General features: G+C 41.6%; 1 protein-coding gene across 1 annotated transcript in view; it reads right to left on the reverse strand.

Annotated features, from left to right (window-relative positions):
- The window catches only part of ak5 (adenylate kinase 5), a 117,999-nt gene extending 102,265 nt beyond the window's left edge, over positions 1–15,734 (reverse strand). The window contains exons 1-4 of the mRNA XM_063460867.1: positions 15,382–15,734; positions 14,122–14,308; positions 6,370–6,537; positions 2,367–2,539 (exon numbers count right to left, since the gene is read on the reverse strand). Of these exons, the coding sequence (XP_063316937.1) occupies positions 2,367–2,539; positions 6,370–6,537; positions 14,122–14,308; positions 15,382–15,441 (588 nt within the window). The 5' untranslated portion in view covers positions 15,442–15,734. The remainder of the gene's footprint in view (positions 1–2,366; positions 2,540–6,369; positions 6,538–14,121; positions 14,309–15,381) is intronic.
- Between the last annotated feature and the right edge of the window lie 446 nt (positions 15,735–16,180).

Below are 16,180 nucleotides of genomic sequence, written 5' to 3' on the forward strand. Positions count from 1 at the left end.
TGCTCCTGATGACCAGTCTAATACTGATTGGCTAACTGAATCTTATTATTATGAGGTCTTTTTGGTCTTTAACTGTGACAATTCACAGAGAATAAGATGAAGAAGTCTCTTTATACAAATATGTAATGACACTTGTTGTCATGAGATACAGAATATAAAATGTATTTGGTAATGGTAAATGGCCTGCATTTGTATAGCACTTTACTTAGTCCCTAAGGACCCCAAAGCGCTTTACACTACATTCAGTCATCCACCCACTGGTGATGGCAAGCTACATTGTAGCCACAGCTGCCCTGGGGCGCACTGACAGAGGCGAGGCTGCCGGACACTGGCACCACCGGGCCCTCTGACCACCACCAGTAGGGAAACATGGGGTTAGTATCTTGCCCAAGGATACTTGGCATGCAGCCAGGAGGCAGCCTGGGATCGAACCACCGACCTTCTGATTAGTGGCTGACCTGCTGACCACCTGAGCTACAGCCACCCCATTTGGTGGTTGATGCAGCAGCAAAATGATGCTTCTGACTCCTTTTGGAGCCACATCATTTTTGTGCTTTTGAAATAATTTATTTACAATTTTGTGTTGCAGTAAAAAAACTGAAACTGAATATCTGATGAAAACCCAGTTTCTGCTGATTCTTATAGTCCCTCCACTTTCTGCTCTACACTCCAGGGTGCTCCTCCTGCAGTAGTCTCTAGGCAGGGAGGGCCATTAGTGTGATTTGGGCACACCTGTGAAAGCCTCAGAACTGAGTTTAAATAGGTCTGGCCTCTCTTTCTCCCTCCATCCTAGAAACCATCTGTTTTACTGACAACACCAATACTGTAAATGGCTTTTTCACGCATCTGCACATCTGTGACATCACTAACACCTCTCACTCCACCCTCCTCATGTTCATCATCATTTGCTCTTATCTTTTCTACATAAACTTCTAATTATTATCACAACCTTGTCTTGTCGATGTCAATGAGACAGCTTTTGACCCATTAGTATCTTTCACCCTTTGATATATTTAGACTTAAATAACTCAGACTGATTATCTGTATGGCGCAGTTACTGCTTTTTCCAAAGAGCCTGTCAGCTGGAATAGGTTCGAGCTCCGGTGGGACTCTAAGGGAATTTTCACTCCTACAGTTTATTTACCGCGTTCAAAATCAGTTGATCGGTTTTGGCTAAGAGAAGGTGTTTAGCTCAAACTTGCAGCACACACGTGGTAGTTGAGTCAGATGTGGGTCGGATGACATTCTCACCATAAACAAACCAGTTTCTTCAAAGAGGTCTCGCTGTGGTTGAACTCGAGTGTAAATACCGTGATCACATCTGCACAAACGGGGGAAATGAACCAGAGTTTGATTTAATCTGACAAAACACAGCAGGTGTGCACCCTTATGCACTCTAAGCTGCATTAGTGGCTAAGAATATGGATGTGTGGGTGGATGGAAGTTGACTGTTTCAGATCATATTGAATATGTTTGAATATTATGGCTGTTATAACAAACAGCCATAATATTCAAACGGTAACAGTTAGATGACCCATATTTGGTTAAAACACCTGTCTATTTATCATTTTGCAATGCTTTACTCTCTCCACTCTTCTTAGATCCATTTCCAAACCTTAACAACCACAACCCCTCAAAGCATAACCAATTCTTTGAACTGTCCCCTCAAAAGAGGTATTTTCAAGTTCAATCTGCAACAGCTCCACAACTGCGAAACCAAAAATGGACAGCCTTGGGCTCGATGATTAAGAGATACTTGAGAGAATTTTGAAATACAATAAATCTCTGTGTCCAAATCACTAGACCAGAGTGAGATTTGAAAAACGCCTGCTAATCAAAACTACAGAGCATAAAAAACAGCCTTACAACAATGAGTCTCTGATGTTATTGAGCCAGTTTGTAAAATGTTCAGATGGAAATCTGATGCAACAGAAATGAACCACAACAAATGTTACATCTACTTTAATCCCAAATGAATGTGCCAAACAGGGTGGGGTGCCTTTCAATAACAGATACAACCTTGTTGTAGCACAGGGACTTATGGGACAGAAAGGGTTCATGTTAAACACATGTTGCACTGTATAGTGATTAAAAAAGTGGACCTCCAACAGCAAAAGGATGGTCTCTATAGATTTTCCTCCCAGGCACAATAATTATCCTGCAAAGATGGATGCTCCTAAGACGGACAGAAAAGCCTCTTTCCAACACGCTTGTGATATGGATGCTGCTAATTAGTCCCTTGTTACACGCATGCTGTGATAATGACCTGAGAGTGATTGGACAGGCTTGGCATTCATCCCTCTTCTCATATGCTTTCTGTGTCACCCCCTCCCCTCACCCGCTCTCCTCCTCTGTGTCTCTGCTACCTGTGGTGCCAGCTCTCCGTTGGTGATGATTTTAGCGATCAGGCTCCACTTTCTGTTGCTTGTGGCGTTGTGGATCATCTTCTTTCTCAGCAGCTCGCCCACAGACATGTACTGGAAGCCGTAGCGCTCGGCAATCTTCAGGCTCTGTGTTCCTTTGCCACTGCCAGGGCCACCTAGGCACAAAGGGAGAGCTGTTGATGTTTTGGGAAAATTTTTGTTGTGTGTGCATGTGTGTGCGCGAGAAAGTGTGAAACATTATGCGTGTGGGCGTGCTAGCGTAGGCGTGTGTGTGTATGAGTGAGAGATATTCAGGGTTTGTGAGATTATGTGTGTGCATGAGTCTGCTTGTGTTTGCACATAAGTGGGAGGGTGTTTGGGACTGAACTATGTGTCTCTCCGTGACTGTGTGTTAAGGTATATGTGTGTGCAGGGGGAGAAGGGAGTGTGTGTGTGTGTGTGTCTGAAACAGGTATGTGTGAACCTCCTACATTTGATAACAAATAATCATTTTCACTGTTTTAACAGGATAGGGACGTGCAGAGGAGGGATAGGCTGTCTTAGAGCAACACGGATTTACACATAAAATAATCCCAGCTCAGTAAAACACACATTTTGACTTAAAATGCCCATAACGAAATCTAATCATTATCATTCATGTGTTTAATTGCTGCAAGACAAACATTATACACAATTTGTTAGGTTTTAGCCCATTAAAAGATTTGACATGGCTTTTACAGGCCTGACAACCTGAGTGCTGTTTGAGTGTTATCACAGAAATGGTGCATGCCCCAAAGTCTGAAAGCCATTCCAGAGTGAAGAAAGGTGAAGCCACTTTAAGAAATGATTTTAAAAAGATGAAGAGTGTGCAACCAAGTGTAGAAAATAAGTGAAAATTGGTGGTGAGATTTAAATTCTGAAAACGAGTTTCAGTGAAACAGCAAATCTCTTTTTCAACACTGACATCAGAGGCAGGCAGTATCTGGGTTCATCTTACAATTAGTTATCATAATTAGAATATTCTTGGGTGGTGTAGGGTTTATATCACAATGGACTACAGCAATCAAGGCCTCGGGATGCTTTAAACAAAAGGCTCCTGAGATTTAGCTTGGCTAACATGGAAGCTGTGCCCAAAATGTCCATGTGTACAGTATGTGTGCAATAAGCACAAAATCACAATATATTTAGAGAAGAAGGTTATCCTCAATCCTATGACTATTTTGTCTCATCATGTAAAGGTCTGATGCAAAAGACGTAGCTTCTGCGTCTGAAAAGTGACGCAGATGAAATGGTATGCATAGAAAGCTACCTAACTTGTGACTGACAACCCTCTACTGCATGCAGTGTCTTTGCATTCTCAGTCAGTTCCTGGGGTTGAAGTGGGATTCCTGTCCCACTGCTATTCTTGATGCACGCTAACATCGACCATGAACACCACAGTCTGCCTTGCATCGCTCGAACATAGTGGGTAAACTTTACCACAGTATTGCAAACTAACCTGCTCTATATTATACAAAACTGTATAGTTTTTTCAAAAAATTTCAAAACATGGAAAAAACATAACTCCAGCAGCACATCAGGTATACAGAAGATCCAAATCTGATTTTATTTTAAGAATAGAACATCACCTGAGCTTTAAATTTCCAGTTTCTCAAGTCCTTATCAATGAAAATAATCTCATCAAATAATCTCTCTTCTGTCCTCTCGTTCTTACATCCTTCTCCATCTCTCAAAATGAACTTATCCCACATCAACTTTTTTTCTCCCTGGGAAATATAGCCTCTGTACCTTTAGCTTGCAGACAAAATACATGCGAAACTGCACAGAAGCAGTTTGTTTTGGGGGATATTTGTTGAGCTGCCTGAAACATTTGAAATTCCTTGCCAATTCTAAACATCATCCCATTTGTGCTTGCTTATATTTTGTAGTGCTAGCCAGACCCCCCCCCCCGAGCTATGCCGATGTTCTACAAACACAACTGCATTGAAATCTGCAGCATGAATGCATCAAAGCCATGAGAAGGGGAAAAATGATCTGCTAAAGGTGTAAGTGGCTGTGAGATTACCTTATTTCTTAGTACAAAGAAAAGTATCCCCATTGGCAGGAATCAACAAGTGGCCCTCTTTACAATATGATCTATTAAATCAGACTCGATTACTCATTAAATTAATACAACAAACCCACCACTCCAGATAGTTCTTTAACATCTGGCTTATCACGCCTGGTTTCAAGCCCCAACAGTGATGCCATATTTTAAAAGAGAGGCAATACTATGTAAAAAGCCAGAAACATAGTGAAATTTATAACTTTCCTTTGTGTATTTATAGTCCTTTTGTTATAAATCTCCATCACTGTGAAATAGCGCATAAAATAGTGCATAAATGCACTAAATTAAGGAGGGAATTTCCATTTTCTTCCCTAGTTCAGTGCTTGCATATCAAAAATGTTCGTAAAAATGCCAATAAAGAGGATCAGATAAAGGCAGTGGAGAAAAGCTCTGGTGGTCTAAGTGCTGAAATCCTGAACAGAAGGAAAAACTGCTTAACAAAAAGTAATGGAGGCTATCAAGTCTGTAAGCTCTGAGCAAAGGACCCCAGCAGAGGTAATAAAAGAAATGTTGAGACTAACGAGGGGCAACAGAAAGCACATCATACAAGAAAAGCAGGCCATTAGTCACTGCAGCTATTTATAGATCCGACAATTAACAGAGCAATAGTAGGAGGCCAGATAAAATATAGTAATATACATTTATGTAATAATTAATATCAATATTAAGAAATTGAAGTTATGTGAAGCATAATTTCTCACCTATTTTTTTCTTTTCTATGTCACCATATCAGCTTAACTTGTATTGATTACCCCCAAATGTCTATACATTTAATCAAAAATTGCCATTCAGCATAAGGTTTAACATTAAAGAATAGCAGTGGAAGGATCCCAGTGTAGCAAATGTATGCCTTATCTTACATGTGATTATACTGTTATCTTTGACCCAGTCCTTTCCCACAGTCCTCTCGATGACACGCATCTGTCAATCTGTCTCTTTCTACGTGAACCTGACAGACAAAACCTTTGCCATGATCCTCTACAGAGATGACAGCTGATGTCATCCTGTTTATTTCCCCTTTAAAATAGGCCACAGTGTGCTCACAGAGAAGAGATCGGGACCAGCTTTGTGTAGCAAGTACAAAAAAAACTATCACCCACTCTACAGGGTGTGAAAATCCCAGAGCAAAACATACTACGGTGGAAGATCGTTAAAAGGTTCTTAACAGAGACTGGAGTGCTTTTTGTGCTTAATTAAAAAGCTCTAATAAACTATGTTAAAAAAAGAGTTCATAAATAACATTTTTTCAGTCTAGCTGAAACAGTGTCATTACTCTTACTGTGCAGCTGCCACACTTAATTTATAAGATTAATGAATGTATTTGACAGGTTAATGGAGGCACGTCAGGAAAATCAGATTAGGAGAGCGTGAGTGTCTAACATAGTGAGTGACATGACATAAGATCTACCCTGCTGACACTAGTGTAGAGAGGCGGAGTCATATTTAAATACCAGGGAAAACATGTTGCCAGTGTTTTTCCTGGTATTTAAATACCAGGAAAAACACTGGTAATTGTTTAAGTCCGATTCATAGTTTCCTGTCCAGGCCATTATTTTCTAGATCAGCAGGGCAAATAAAAGCCTCCACTCTGTAATTTTGCTGATCTGTTAGTACAAATGGATGCAGCTCTAGCCCTAGCAATGTTATCCTCTGTTAACACACAAACGGAAAGCATCTTAATTGCTGTTTATTATCTAGTGGAAAGCATGATTCACCAAAGAATCTGGATGAGTGCTTGAAATCCAATACATCAGATTAGGAAAATAATATAAAATAGCCTGACCCTGATTTTGCCTCAAAGTTTCCTCATTCTTTGTGAGCGGATGCTATTTATAGTTACAATAACTACGATTTGTTTGTTTTGGGTATTTTTTTTTGTCTGTTGTAATGGTTCTTTACCGATGACGAGGATGACTTTAGGTCGTGGTCTGGATGGATCGAACACCTCGTACTCCTCTATGAGCTCCGCCGTCTCCGACAGGTCAGAGTCGCTCTCGATGGAGAACTGGCTGATGGGAGGGAGGCGGTCGTACCGTCTGTAGGGGAAATTGGGGCTGTCTGGCAACACTGTGACACACAGACAAACAGATACACACATAGAAAGTGTTAAATAAGCAAAACAGGCCAGCTTTTATTTGTGTATTGATGAACTTCTCAAACCAGTCATGTCTGCTGATTTACTCGGCTAAACAATGCTACAAGTCTGCGCTGTCTTTTTATATGTGCAGTTGTGACTTTATTTCAGACTGCGGCTCTCATTTCAGAAGAAAACCCCCAAATAAATCATGTCTGTTTCAACAAACAGTAAATTAGAGATGAAGCGGTTAGAGTGATGAATTTAAACAGAGCTGCTTCATTCGGTTTGGTAATTATTCTGCTGTCTCTGGTGATGAAAGCATTGATTATAGCTTCGACAACAATAACATAGTTAGCAAAGATAGAAATAACAAGTGCGAGTTTCTCCAACAGAAGCAGGAGCTGTTATAGTTTTCATGTGTCATCTGCTTACACAGGATAGTATTGACCATATAGTTAGTAGCAAGGACAACACATGACAATGCATGCACTCGTTGCATCAGAAGAGACCAGAGGATGTTTTATGTAAACAGTTCAGCTTGTTAAAATTAAAACAGTTTAATTTAACTTAACATGCCACAACTTAAAACTTTCAACATATCAGTAAGGTAATCATGCCAAGATAAGAATAAATGAGTGTGGGCTGCCCTTGCAGCTATATTTATTTATTCATTTTTGGAGGGTGTCAAATTTGAGCTTCAAAAATCAGCCAAAGGCAACAGAAATCAACAACCCTGATTAGCCTACGGTTCCCAGCAGATAAACACTGCAGCAGGCAAAGTTTCCAGGTTCTTTTGCCACAATATTACAAGAAGAGGAAGTCAAATATAAAAAAATGAAATGTCGTCACGAAATGTTTTTGAACTAATGAACTGTAGCTCTATACATCTGTGTTATCTCCATGGCATGGGTGAAATTTGTTTTGGTTTTCATGGGTCCCTGCTGTGTACATTACTGCTGCAATTCAAAGAAAAGGTGAATGGCTGAACTGGAAAAAGTCATTAGCTTACGACAGCTGTAACTGAACTCCACTTTGCTTTGCAAATTCAAACAAAGTTTTGCATATATGGGACTTCCTGCTGGGAATCAATAACTGATGAATGGAGAGACTTTTTTTTCATATTCCTGCTCAGACTAATATTTAGCTACGTGTATTCCACAGGACAGTGACGGTAGCACAGCTTTGATCTATGCACACTGTCTTTGAACAGGAAGCAGCAAGGTTTCCTTCCAAAAATTTTAGTCAGTTTTGTAGATGTGGTTTGGATGTATATGATCTTATCTATGTGTCTAAAATCTATGTGAAGTACGGCTATAGTTTGCACTAAAGTGCCAGAATAAAAAGCATCTTCTCTCATTGCGCTCTGAAAGTTTTTTCCTATCTCTTGTTCCAAGACAGTGGTAACAGTTTTAACAGTGTATATGTACAGTGAAGCTTCTGGGCTCAGCACAAACATCAAAACCCCTTTCTCATCAAGCAGGGAGCCAGATTGGTGTGAAATAAAGATGTGCACTGCTGTCGGCTTTCTTAGAAAGAAGGCAGGAGCCAAAAAGTAGAAATGCTGGCATCTTTTATTGTGCCAAGAAACTTTGCCAAAAAAAAGAATGGGATGAAACGCAGCGCCAATTAATCTGCCAAAGACTTGGGGACTTCCGGATGTGCTTTGCCGTGTGAAGACGTGCGTGCGGAGGCTCCGTGTAAAAGTAGTCAAAAATAGTAATATCGCCAGTTTGAGGAAGCTCGTTTAATACGATTCGTGCTTTGGAGTGACCGAGTGTGCTCACGGGGCAATTTATGACCGAAAATGTCCAACCGACAGACTCGTGCCGGCGTAGAAAAGTTGCACGCGGATAGCAACCCTGCCGCCGCAGCTAGCAAAGCTAATGCTAGCCCAGCACACGCCGACAACATGCCTCAGTGGGCCCAAGACATGATGTCCGAGATCAAAAAAACGAATGCTGGGATCACAAAATACAGAGAGGAGACGAAAACCGAGATCATGAGATGCAAAGAAGAAATAGAAAAAGGAAGAAAAGAGTCCAAAGCCGAGATGGAAAAGTGGGCTAAGAGTGTGGAAGATAACACTAAAGCTCAGTTTGAGTTGCTACGTGAGGAGGTGAGGCTGATAAGCGAGACGACCATCAGTCTGGCTAACGAGATGGAGGCGCGGAAAAAAGAAGTGGATGACACGCTGAACGACCAGTCTGACAGTATAACCAGCATGGAGACGAAACTGAAAGAAATGGAGAAGGAGATGCTGAAGCTGAGGAGACGGAGTGAAGACCTCGAGGCGAGATCACGACGCAACAACATACGCATCGTGGGGGTAAGAGAAGGGGCTGAGACAGGCAAGAAGCCGCCGGAGTTCATAGCTGGACTGCTGAAAGAAAAGCTGGGGCTATCAGTGACACCGACGCTTGATCGAGCACACCGAACACTCGGCGCGAGACGAGATGGAGCCGGGGCTCCACCGAGAGCGTTCGTGGTGAGATGCCACTACTATACAGAGAAGGAGGAGATACTGAAGAAGGCAAGGGAAATGGAGAGAACGCCAGAAGGTCGGAATGGACGGATTCACATCTTCCCAGACTACACCCAGGAAGTAAACAATAAGAGAGCAGCCTTCAAAGAAGCAAGGAGCCTCCTGCGTACCTGCGGGGGGGTCAGATATGGGCTCCGTTACCCGGCAACGCTGGTGATTACACCAGAAGGAGGACAAACGAAAACCTTCGAGAGCCCAAAGGACGCCATGGAGTTTATCAAGAAGACATTGAACCCCGGGTGAAGTATATGGGCTGGTCTGAGTTTGTATAAGTATAAGGGCTACACTGGTGTAGGGACTTGAATGTCTCAAGAAAGATATTGTTGATTGGATTTTACAATACTGACAAAGTAATATCTCATTTTATTGTTTTGTATTTGAATATTTTATTTAAGAAATACTGTGGCCCTGCTTCATACTACTTACACATTATTTTTGTATTACTGTATTTTGTTTTCAAAGATCTTTTTGCTACAAGCTTCCCCTACTGTTTTTTTTTTTTTTTTTTTCCCTCCTTTTAGGAGGTGCATAGATTGGAGGGGTGATATTATATTTTTAGAACCATGGGATATTTTGCACGGAGCCGCACACGGTAGGCTTGGCGTGTAGGAGATGGTGGACCGGTTGGCCACGAGAGTGCTTGTTAAAGAGCACTGTGTTTGGGTTCATGTTCATATATGCAATGTGTTGTGTGTTACTTGTGTATGTGTGTGTGTTGCTTCCTCGTTTTTTCCCAGACACCGCCCCTTTATTTTTTCTGTTTTTGCTGCCAGATCTTCAGGGTGTGATCCAGATAGTGGACGGCGTAGGAGCGTAGTGGGCATGTTGGGCTGTGGACTCCTGGCATGGCACCAAACATGGCTGTGAGCAGAATGGGCACAAATTTGATGAGCTGGAACGTAAGGGCGATCAATAAACCGGCTAAACGGAGTAAGATCTTTTCCCATTTAAGAGACCAGGGAGCAGAGATAGTATATTTGCAAGAGACACATTTGTTAAACAGGGACCACCTCAAACTGTGTAGGGGGGGATTTAACCAGATCTATCATTCAAATTTTGATAGTAAGAGTCGAGGAGTGGCCATCCTTATACACAGGAATGTACAATTCATAGAAACAACTGTCATAAAAGACAAACATGGTCGATATGTTATTGTAGCTGGGAAATTATTCAATATGCCAGTGGTGTTGGCGAATGTATACGCACCCAATTGGGATAATGTTCAATTTTTTAAAGATTTGTTTTCATTACTACCTAATTTGGACACGCACAATTTGATTTTGGGGGGAGACTTGAATTGTGTCCTAGATTTAACTCTGGACCGCTCTAGCCCAACACCTAGTGTGCTAAGTAAATCTGCTCAATGCGTTAACTCCTTTTGTAAAACTTATGGTATATTCGATCCATGGAGATATGCAAATCCGACTACCAGGCAGTACTCCTTTTATTCCCCACCACACCAAACTTATACTAGAATTGATTATCTTTTGTTAGACAATAAATTGACCCCCATGGTAATGAATGTAGAATACCCTGGTATAGTACTATCTGACCATAGCCCGGTCACACTGACACTTAAATTCCCTGACTATACACCACCTCAGAGGATGTGGCGTCTTAATAGTAGATTATTGGCTGATGATGATTTTAAAGAATTCATTAATTCGCAAATAGTTTTTTTCTTGGATCTTAATGATACTCCTGATATAAGTAGTGGCACTTTATGGGAGTCATTAAAAGCGTATATACGCGGACAAATCATTTCATACAGTGCTGGTGAAAGGAAAAGAAAAATGAAACGTACCATAGAATTAATGAAAGCAATAAAAGAAGTTGATCTGGCAAATTCTATGACTCCATCTGAGGAGTTGCATAGAAAAAGGATTTTGCTTCAGACTGAATATGACATCCTGACAAGTCAGCGTGAGGAGGATTTATATCTTAGGTCAAGACAAGATCTCTATGAACATGGTGAGCGCGCTGGTAAACTCCTGAGCTACCAGCTAAAACAATCAGCAGCTGCTGGTATGATAGTAGAGATAGGAGATAATATGGGTAATAAAATTATAGATCAGAAGGGTATTAACAATCAATTTAAATCTTTTTATGAGGACTTGTATACCTCAGAAATAAATGATAGGGACCGAGCAAAGAATTTTTTTGACAACCTTGAAATACCACCACTAGAGGCAGCAGATAGAGATAGGTTAGAGGGACCCATATCTGCCACGGAGATAGACAAAGCAATTCGGAATATGAAGACAGGAAAAGCGCCGGGCCTTGATGGGTACCCAAATGAGTTTTATAAAACATTTGCTCCCAGACTGATACCCTTGCTTTGCAGAGTATTTAAGGAAGCTCTTGATAAAAAAGCTCTGCCCCAAACAATGTCACAGGCCTTGATCTCTGTACTCCTTAAGAAGAATAAGGACCCACTTAAATGTGAGTCATATCGCCCAGTAAGTTTACTTGGATGTGATTATAAAATACTGACCAAAGTACTGGCAGCTAGAATTGAGCTTGTTATAAGTAAGATAATACATCCTGATCAGACAGGGTTTGTTGCAGGTAGACAACTCTCCAGCAATCTCCGCCGTCTGTTCAATGTACTATATACTGCTGAAGATAACATTGTGCCAGAGGTTGTGATATCCATAGATGCCCACAAAGCCTTCGATAGAATAGAGTATTACTATCTATTTACGGCCCTCGAGAGATTCGGCTTTGGTCCAACATTTTGCTCGTGGATTAAAATAATTTATTCGAGCCCCCAGGCTGTGGTAAGAACAAATAATATCATATCTGAACCCTTCTCTCTATTCCGGGGAACGAGACAGGGGTGCCCTTTGTCACCCCTGCTCTTTGATGTGGCAATTGAACCCCTTGCGATAATGCTAAGACAGGCTGCTGAATTGGTAGGGATACAAAGGGGGACACAAAACCATAGGCTGTCCTTATATGCTGACGATCTCCTCCTTTTCCTGTCAAACCCTGCCATTAGTATCCCGGTGGCCCTTGGTATTGTCAAAGATTTTGGGAGGGTGTCGGGCTATAAAATTAATTTAGACAAAAGTGTTCTTTTCCCCATTAATAAACAGGCGAGGAAACTTTCTTTCCGGGCCTATCCCTTTGCAATACATAAGGATAAATTTACATATTTAGGTGTTGATGTAACTAGTAAATATAAAGATTTACTGGACAATAACTTTAAAGTAACACTGGACAAAGCAAAATTAGATATGGAAAGGTGGGCATCGCTCCCATTGTCATTAGCAGGGAAGATAAATTCTGTTAAAATGAATATAATGCCACGGTTCCTCTATTTGTTCCAGACGATACCAATTTTTATTCCTAAATCATTTTTTAAGGAATTGAACAAATGTACATCTGCCTTTATTTGGAAAAAAACAGTCCCCAGGATAAGAAGAGAGTTTCTTGAGAGACAGAAAGAAGAGGGAGGCCTGGCTCTGCCGAACTATATGCACTATTATTTTGCTGCTAATATACATAAGTTGTTATTTTGGGTCAGAGAGTTAGATGAGGATGAAACCCCAATATGGGTTCATATGGAAAGGTATGTCTCTAGCCCAGTGTCCCTGCGCTCCCTGGTCTGCGCTCCTCTACCCTTGAGCAAACATCTTTACACAAACAACCCGGTGGTATCTAATTCTTTGAAAATTTGGACTCAATTCAGATCACATTTTAAAAACAGAAACGCCCTCCTATCTGCTCCCATCTATGGAAATCACTTGTTTTCCCCAGCCCTCGGGGGAACAGCCTTTAGGGAATGGCATAGAGCTGGGGTGGAATGTGTCAAACATCTGTTTAAAAATGGTACTTTTATGTCTGCTGCTCAACTGGAAAAGGATTATGGAATCTCCTCCAAGACTAACTATTTTAGATATTTCCAGGTTCGGGACTTTGTGAAAAAGTCATTCAGCCCCTCCCTCGAGCTTCCACAAAGCGGATGGATAGACGAGCTGATGGACACAGATCCGACTGCTAAGGGGACAATCTCCACGCTATATGCAAATATTCAGAAGGTGGCTTCCCCCTCCCTGGACAATGTAAGAAGGAAATGGGAGGAAGAATTGGGGCTGGACATTTCAGAGGTTGACTGGGGAGGGGCAGTGGATCTAGTACACTCTGCTTCTGTATGTGTAAGACACGGATTGATACAGTTCAAGGTGTTACACAGACTCCACTGGTCAAGGGAGAAACTGGCAAGAATGTACCAGGGGGCCGATCCGACCTGCCCCAGATGTAAACAGGTGCCAGCCAACTTATGCCACATGTTCTGGTCTTGTTACAGGCTGAAAGACTTTTGGACTAACATCTTTAGAACATTCTCATTCATTTATAATAAAGATGTGGAACCAATGCCTCTGACAGCCATCTTTGGGGTGGCACCGAGGGAAACTCAACTAACAGCCTCTCAGAGGAAGGCAATAGCATTCACCTCATTGTTGGCTAGGAGACTGATTCTATTTAATTGGATAAAGGCAACACCGCCATCCCATAAACGCTGGGTGGAAGAGGTGATGGCACACCTCAAATTAGAGCATCTCAGATTTACGATACAGGGCAACACCAAGAAATTCTTTAAGGTCTGGCAGCCTTTCATTTCCTATTTTGAAAATGAGTTTCCGTCTACTCCATAACTGGCAACTTTTTACCCCCCCCCCCCCCCCCCCCTCTTTTTTTTTTTTTTTTTTTTTGGTCCTGTCTGGGTATAGTTTTGTCTTACATTGTGTTGTAGGACTTGAGTTCGAGTTTTTCTGTATGAATGATATGCTTTTTGGAAACTCAATAAAAACACTTTGATTAATCTGCCAAAGACTTTTAGTCAGCTAAAGACATAAAATAGAGCATTCCCAGAGCCTGTTCATGCAGTGGTTACAAACCTGTAGGTTAAATTTACATCCAACTAAAGCAAGAAAAAATGTATTTAAGTAAATCAAACTGCTGCATTTAAACAAATCAACCAAGCAACTAATTGCTTAAGCTCTAATCTGTTTCATTGCCTCCTCACCATTTCTGAAGAGGGACCTGCGTGACTGGCCTCCATTGAGAGGAGGAAGTGACTTCTTCTCCTGGCCCACAAAAGTATCCCACCGCACCTTTTCTGGTCCTCCGAGCTCTCTGGCTTTCTTCAGACAGCCTTCCAAGTATTCAATGGGGTCATCGGGCCGGTAGTACATCAGACCTGTGAGCAGGCTCTGGGGGAAACAGTGGAGGAAGATATTATGATGTATACAGTTTCATACAATATTTAGAAAAGGGATGTTCACTGTGGCAGTGCTGCAGCTTTGTTACGATGTGCTGTTGTGGAGCAGCGGGGCAGTGCTCGAACACACCACCTTAATGAGGGGAAGTTTTGAACTGCAGAGCATGGTTGCCTTAGCCCGACTACACCAGAGCAATAAAAATCTCATTTTGCCACAAGTCCATGAAATTGGCCTCAGCCTGACAAATACACACATACCCCTGATGACCTTGGTGTTATTGTCGAGCAGCACTGACTGTGATGAATGTGAAAGCGAACTCGACAGCCAAAACACAAACGTATGTTTGTGTGACATTTGTCCTCTCGATCCTGTTTTCAAAACAATACCTTCCTCTGGGATTTCATCTCCACCCTCACTAACATCTCCCACCAGCAGCACGCTGTGAAGTTTCCTGAAAACAATTTGACGTGCTCATTTTCTTAGACCGATAATGAATACACTGCTACAGGAGCAGCACTGTAAGGAATGTGCCACTTCAGTGCTCAATGTAATTTGAACTGACTGTAAATAAACAGGCACTGATTGCTTGCATACATTAGCTTGACTGCAGCAGGGGAATGAGTGTAATTAAGAGGATGAGCCAATTTAGCATCCCCTCAGGAGAAAGAATATATTTCATTATCATATTCCTGTGAGCTCTGATATGTGTCTCTGCTTAGGAATTAATCAACTTTGTATCTCTTTCACCAGCTATGACCATCTGTAACTTTCATATTTACATAATATCCCAGCAGACTTCAACAACATTTAAATAGCAGTTATATATACGAGGGAGTTTGTAAAATTATGATTTCCCCTCTTATTTTAAGCCACTGTTTAATCCTGAAATACGCTTTCAGCCCACGTGATCCGCACCTCCATCTACCGTCAGATAACGTAAAGGAAGGATCTTTACCGTGACTCTGTCATACATCTTGCAATGCATGGAACATGAATCTTAGTGTACTCTCCCTGAGCGCGAAACATACCCAGTTTGTCTCTTCAAAGCGTGCACCAGCTCTCACCTCAAATAGTTGCGGTATCTCCCGCCGCGCGAGATACTCCTTGGCATCGTTGGTATTCATCTCTAGACGGAAATCCTCTGAAATGACAACTTCTCCGAAGCGTTTGATTTTCTTTTCCTTTCTTCAGACGACTCAGTGCAGTAATCTTTGGTTAATAACCGAGCTCCGGACAGACTCCCCCTCAGCGCATTTTTGCCTCCTGTTTGTACTTTACAACTGAATTCCTGCAGGCAATGCCACCGCGCCACCCTCCTCGCTCGCTGATGCAGATGCGTGGCTTGTCCGTCTTCCCTCCTACAGCGGACTGCTTCCAGCACGCACCGACTGTTTGTGTGTGCGTGTATGTGCCTTGACGTTGGGTTGGCACAGAGGTTGCGCGCTGTGTGCCAAAAAGCGCACGCACCGCCTCTGCTCTACATTTTCAATCGTTCCTCCTCAGTCTTGAAAGTTGGTGTTGATTCATGATTAATTCGATCGTGGGTTATAAAATTATGGAATAAAGCGGATCAAATATGGTAGCGTCTACATGTAGCTGAAATATTCTACTTTTATTTTAAACTTTTCAAAAAAATAGCTTATCAGATATGAGTCCATAAGAATATGAATTTTGAATATGTTTATTTTAAGTAACCATATTTTGTTACTAAAATAATTATGTTTCAATTCAGTGTTTGTAATGGAGTAGTTTTACTTTGATAGCACTTTATTAAGCATTAGTAAGATATTAGCAAGTGTTTAATGTTACTGTTAATGTTTACTGTTACACCATCTACAGCTATAACTGCTACTACATCAGTGC

This window comes from Pelmatolapia mariae, linkage group LG18 (assembly GCF_036321145.2).
Source record: "Pelmatolapia mariae isolate MD_Pm_ZW linkage group LG18, Pm_UMD_F_2, whole genome shotgun sequence".
NCBI classification, from domain to species: Eukaryota; Metazoa; Chordata; class Actinopteri; order Cichliformes; family Cichlidae; genus Pelmatolapia; species Pelmatolapia mariae.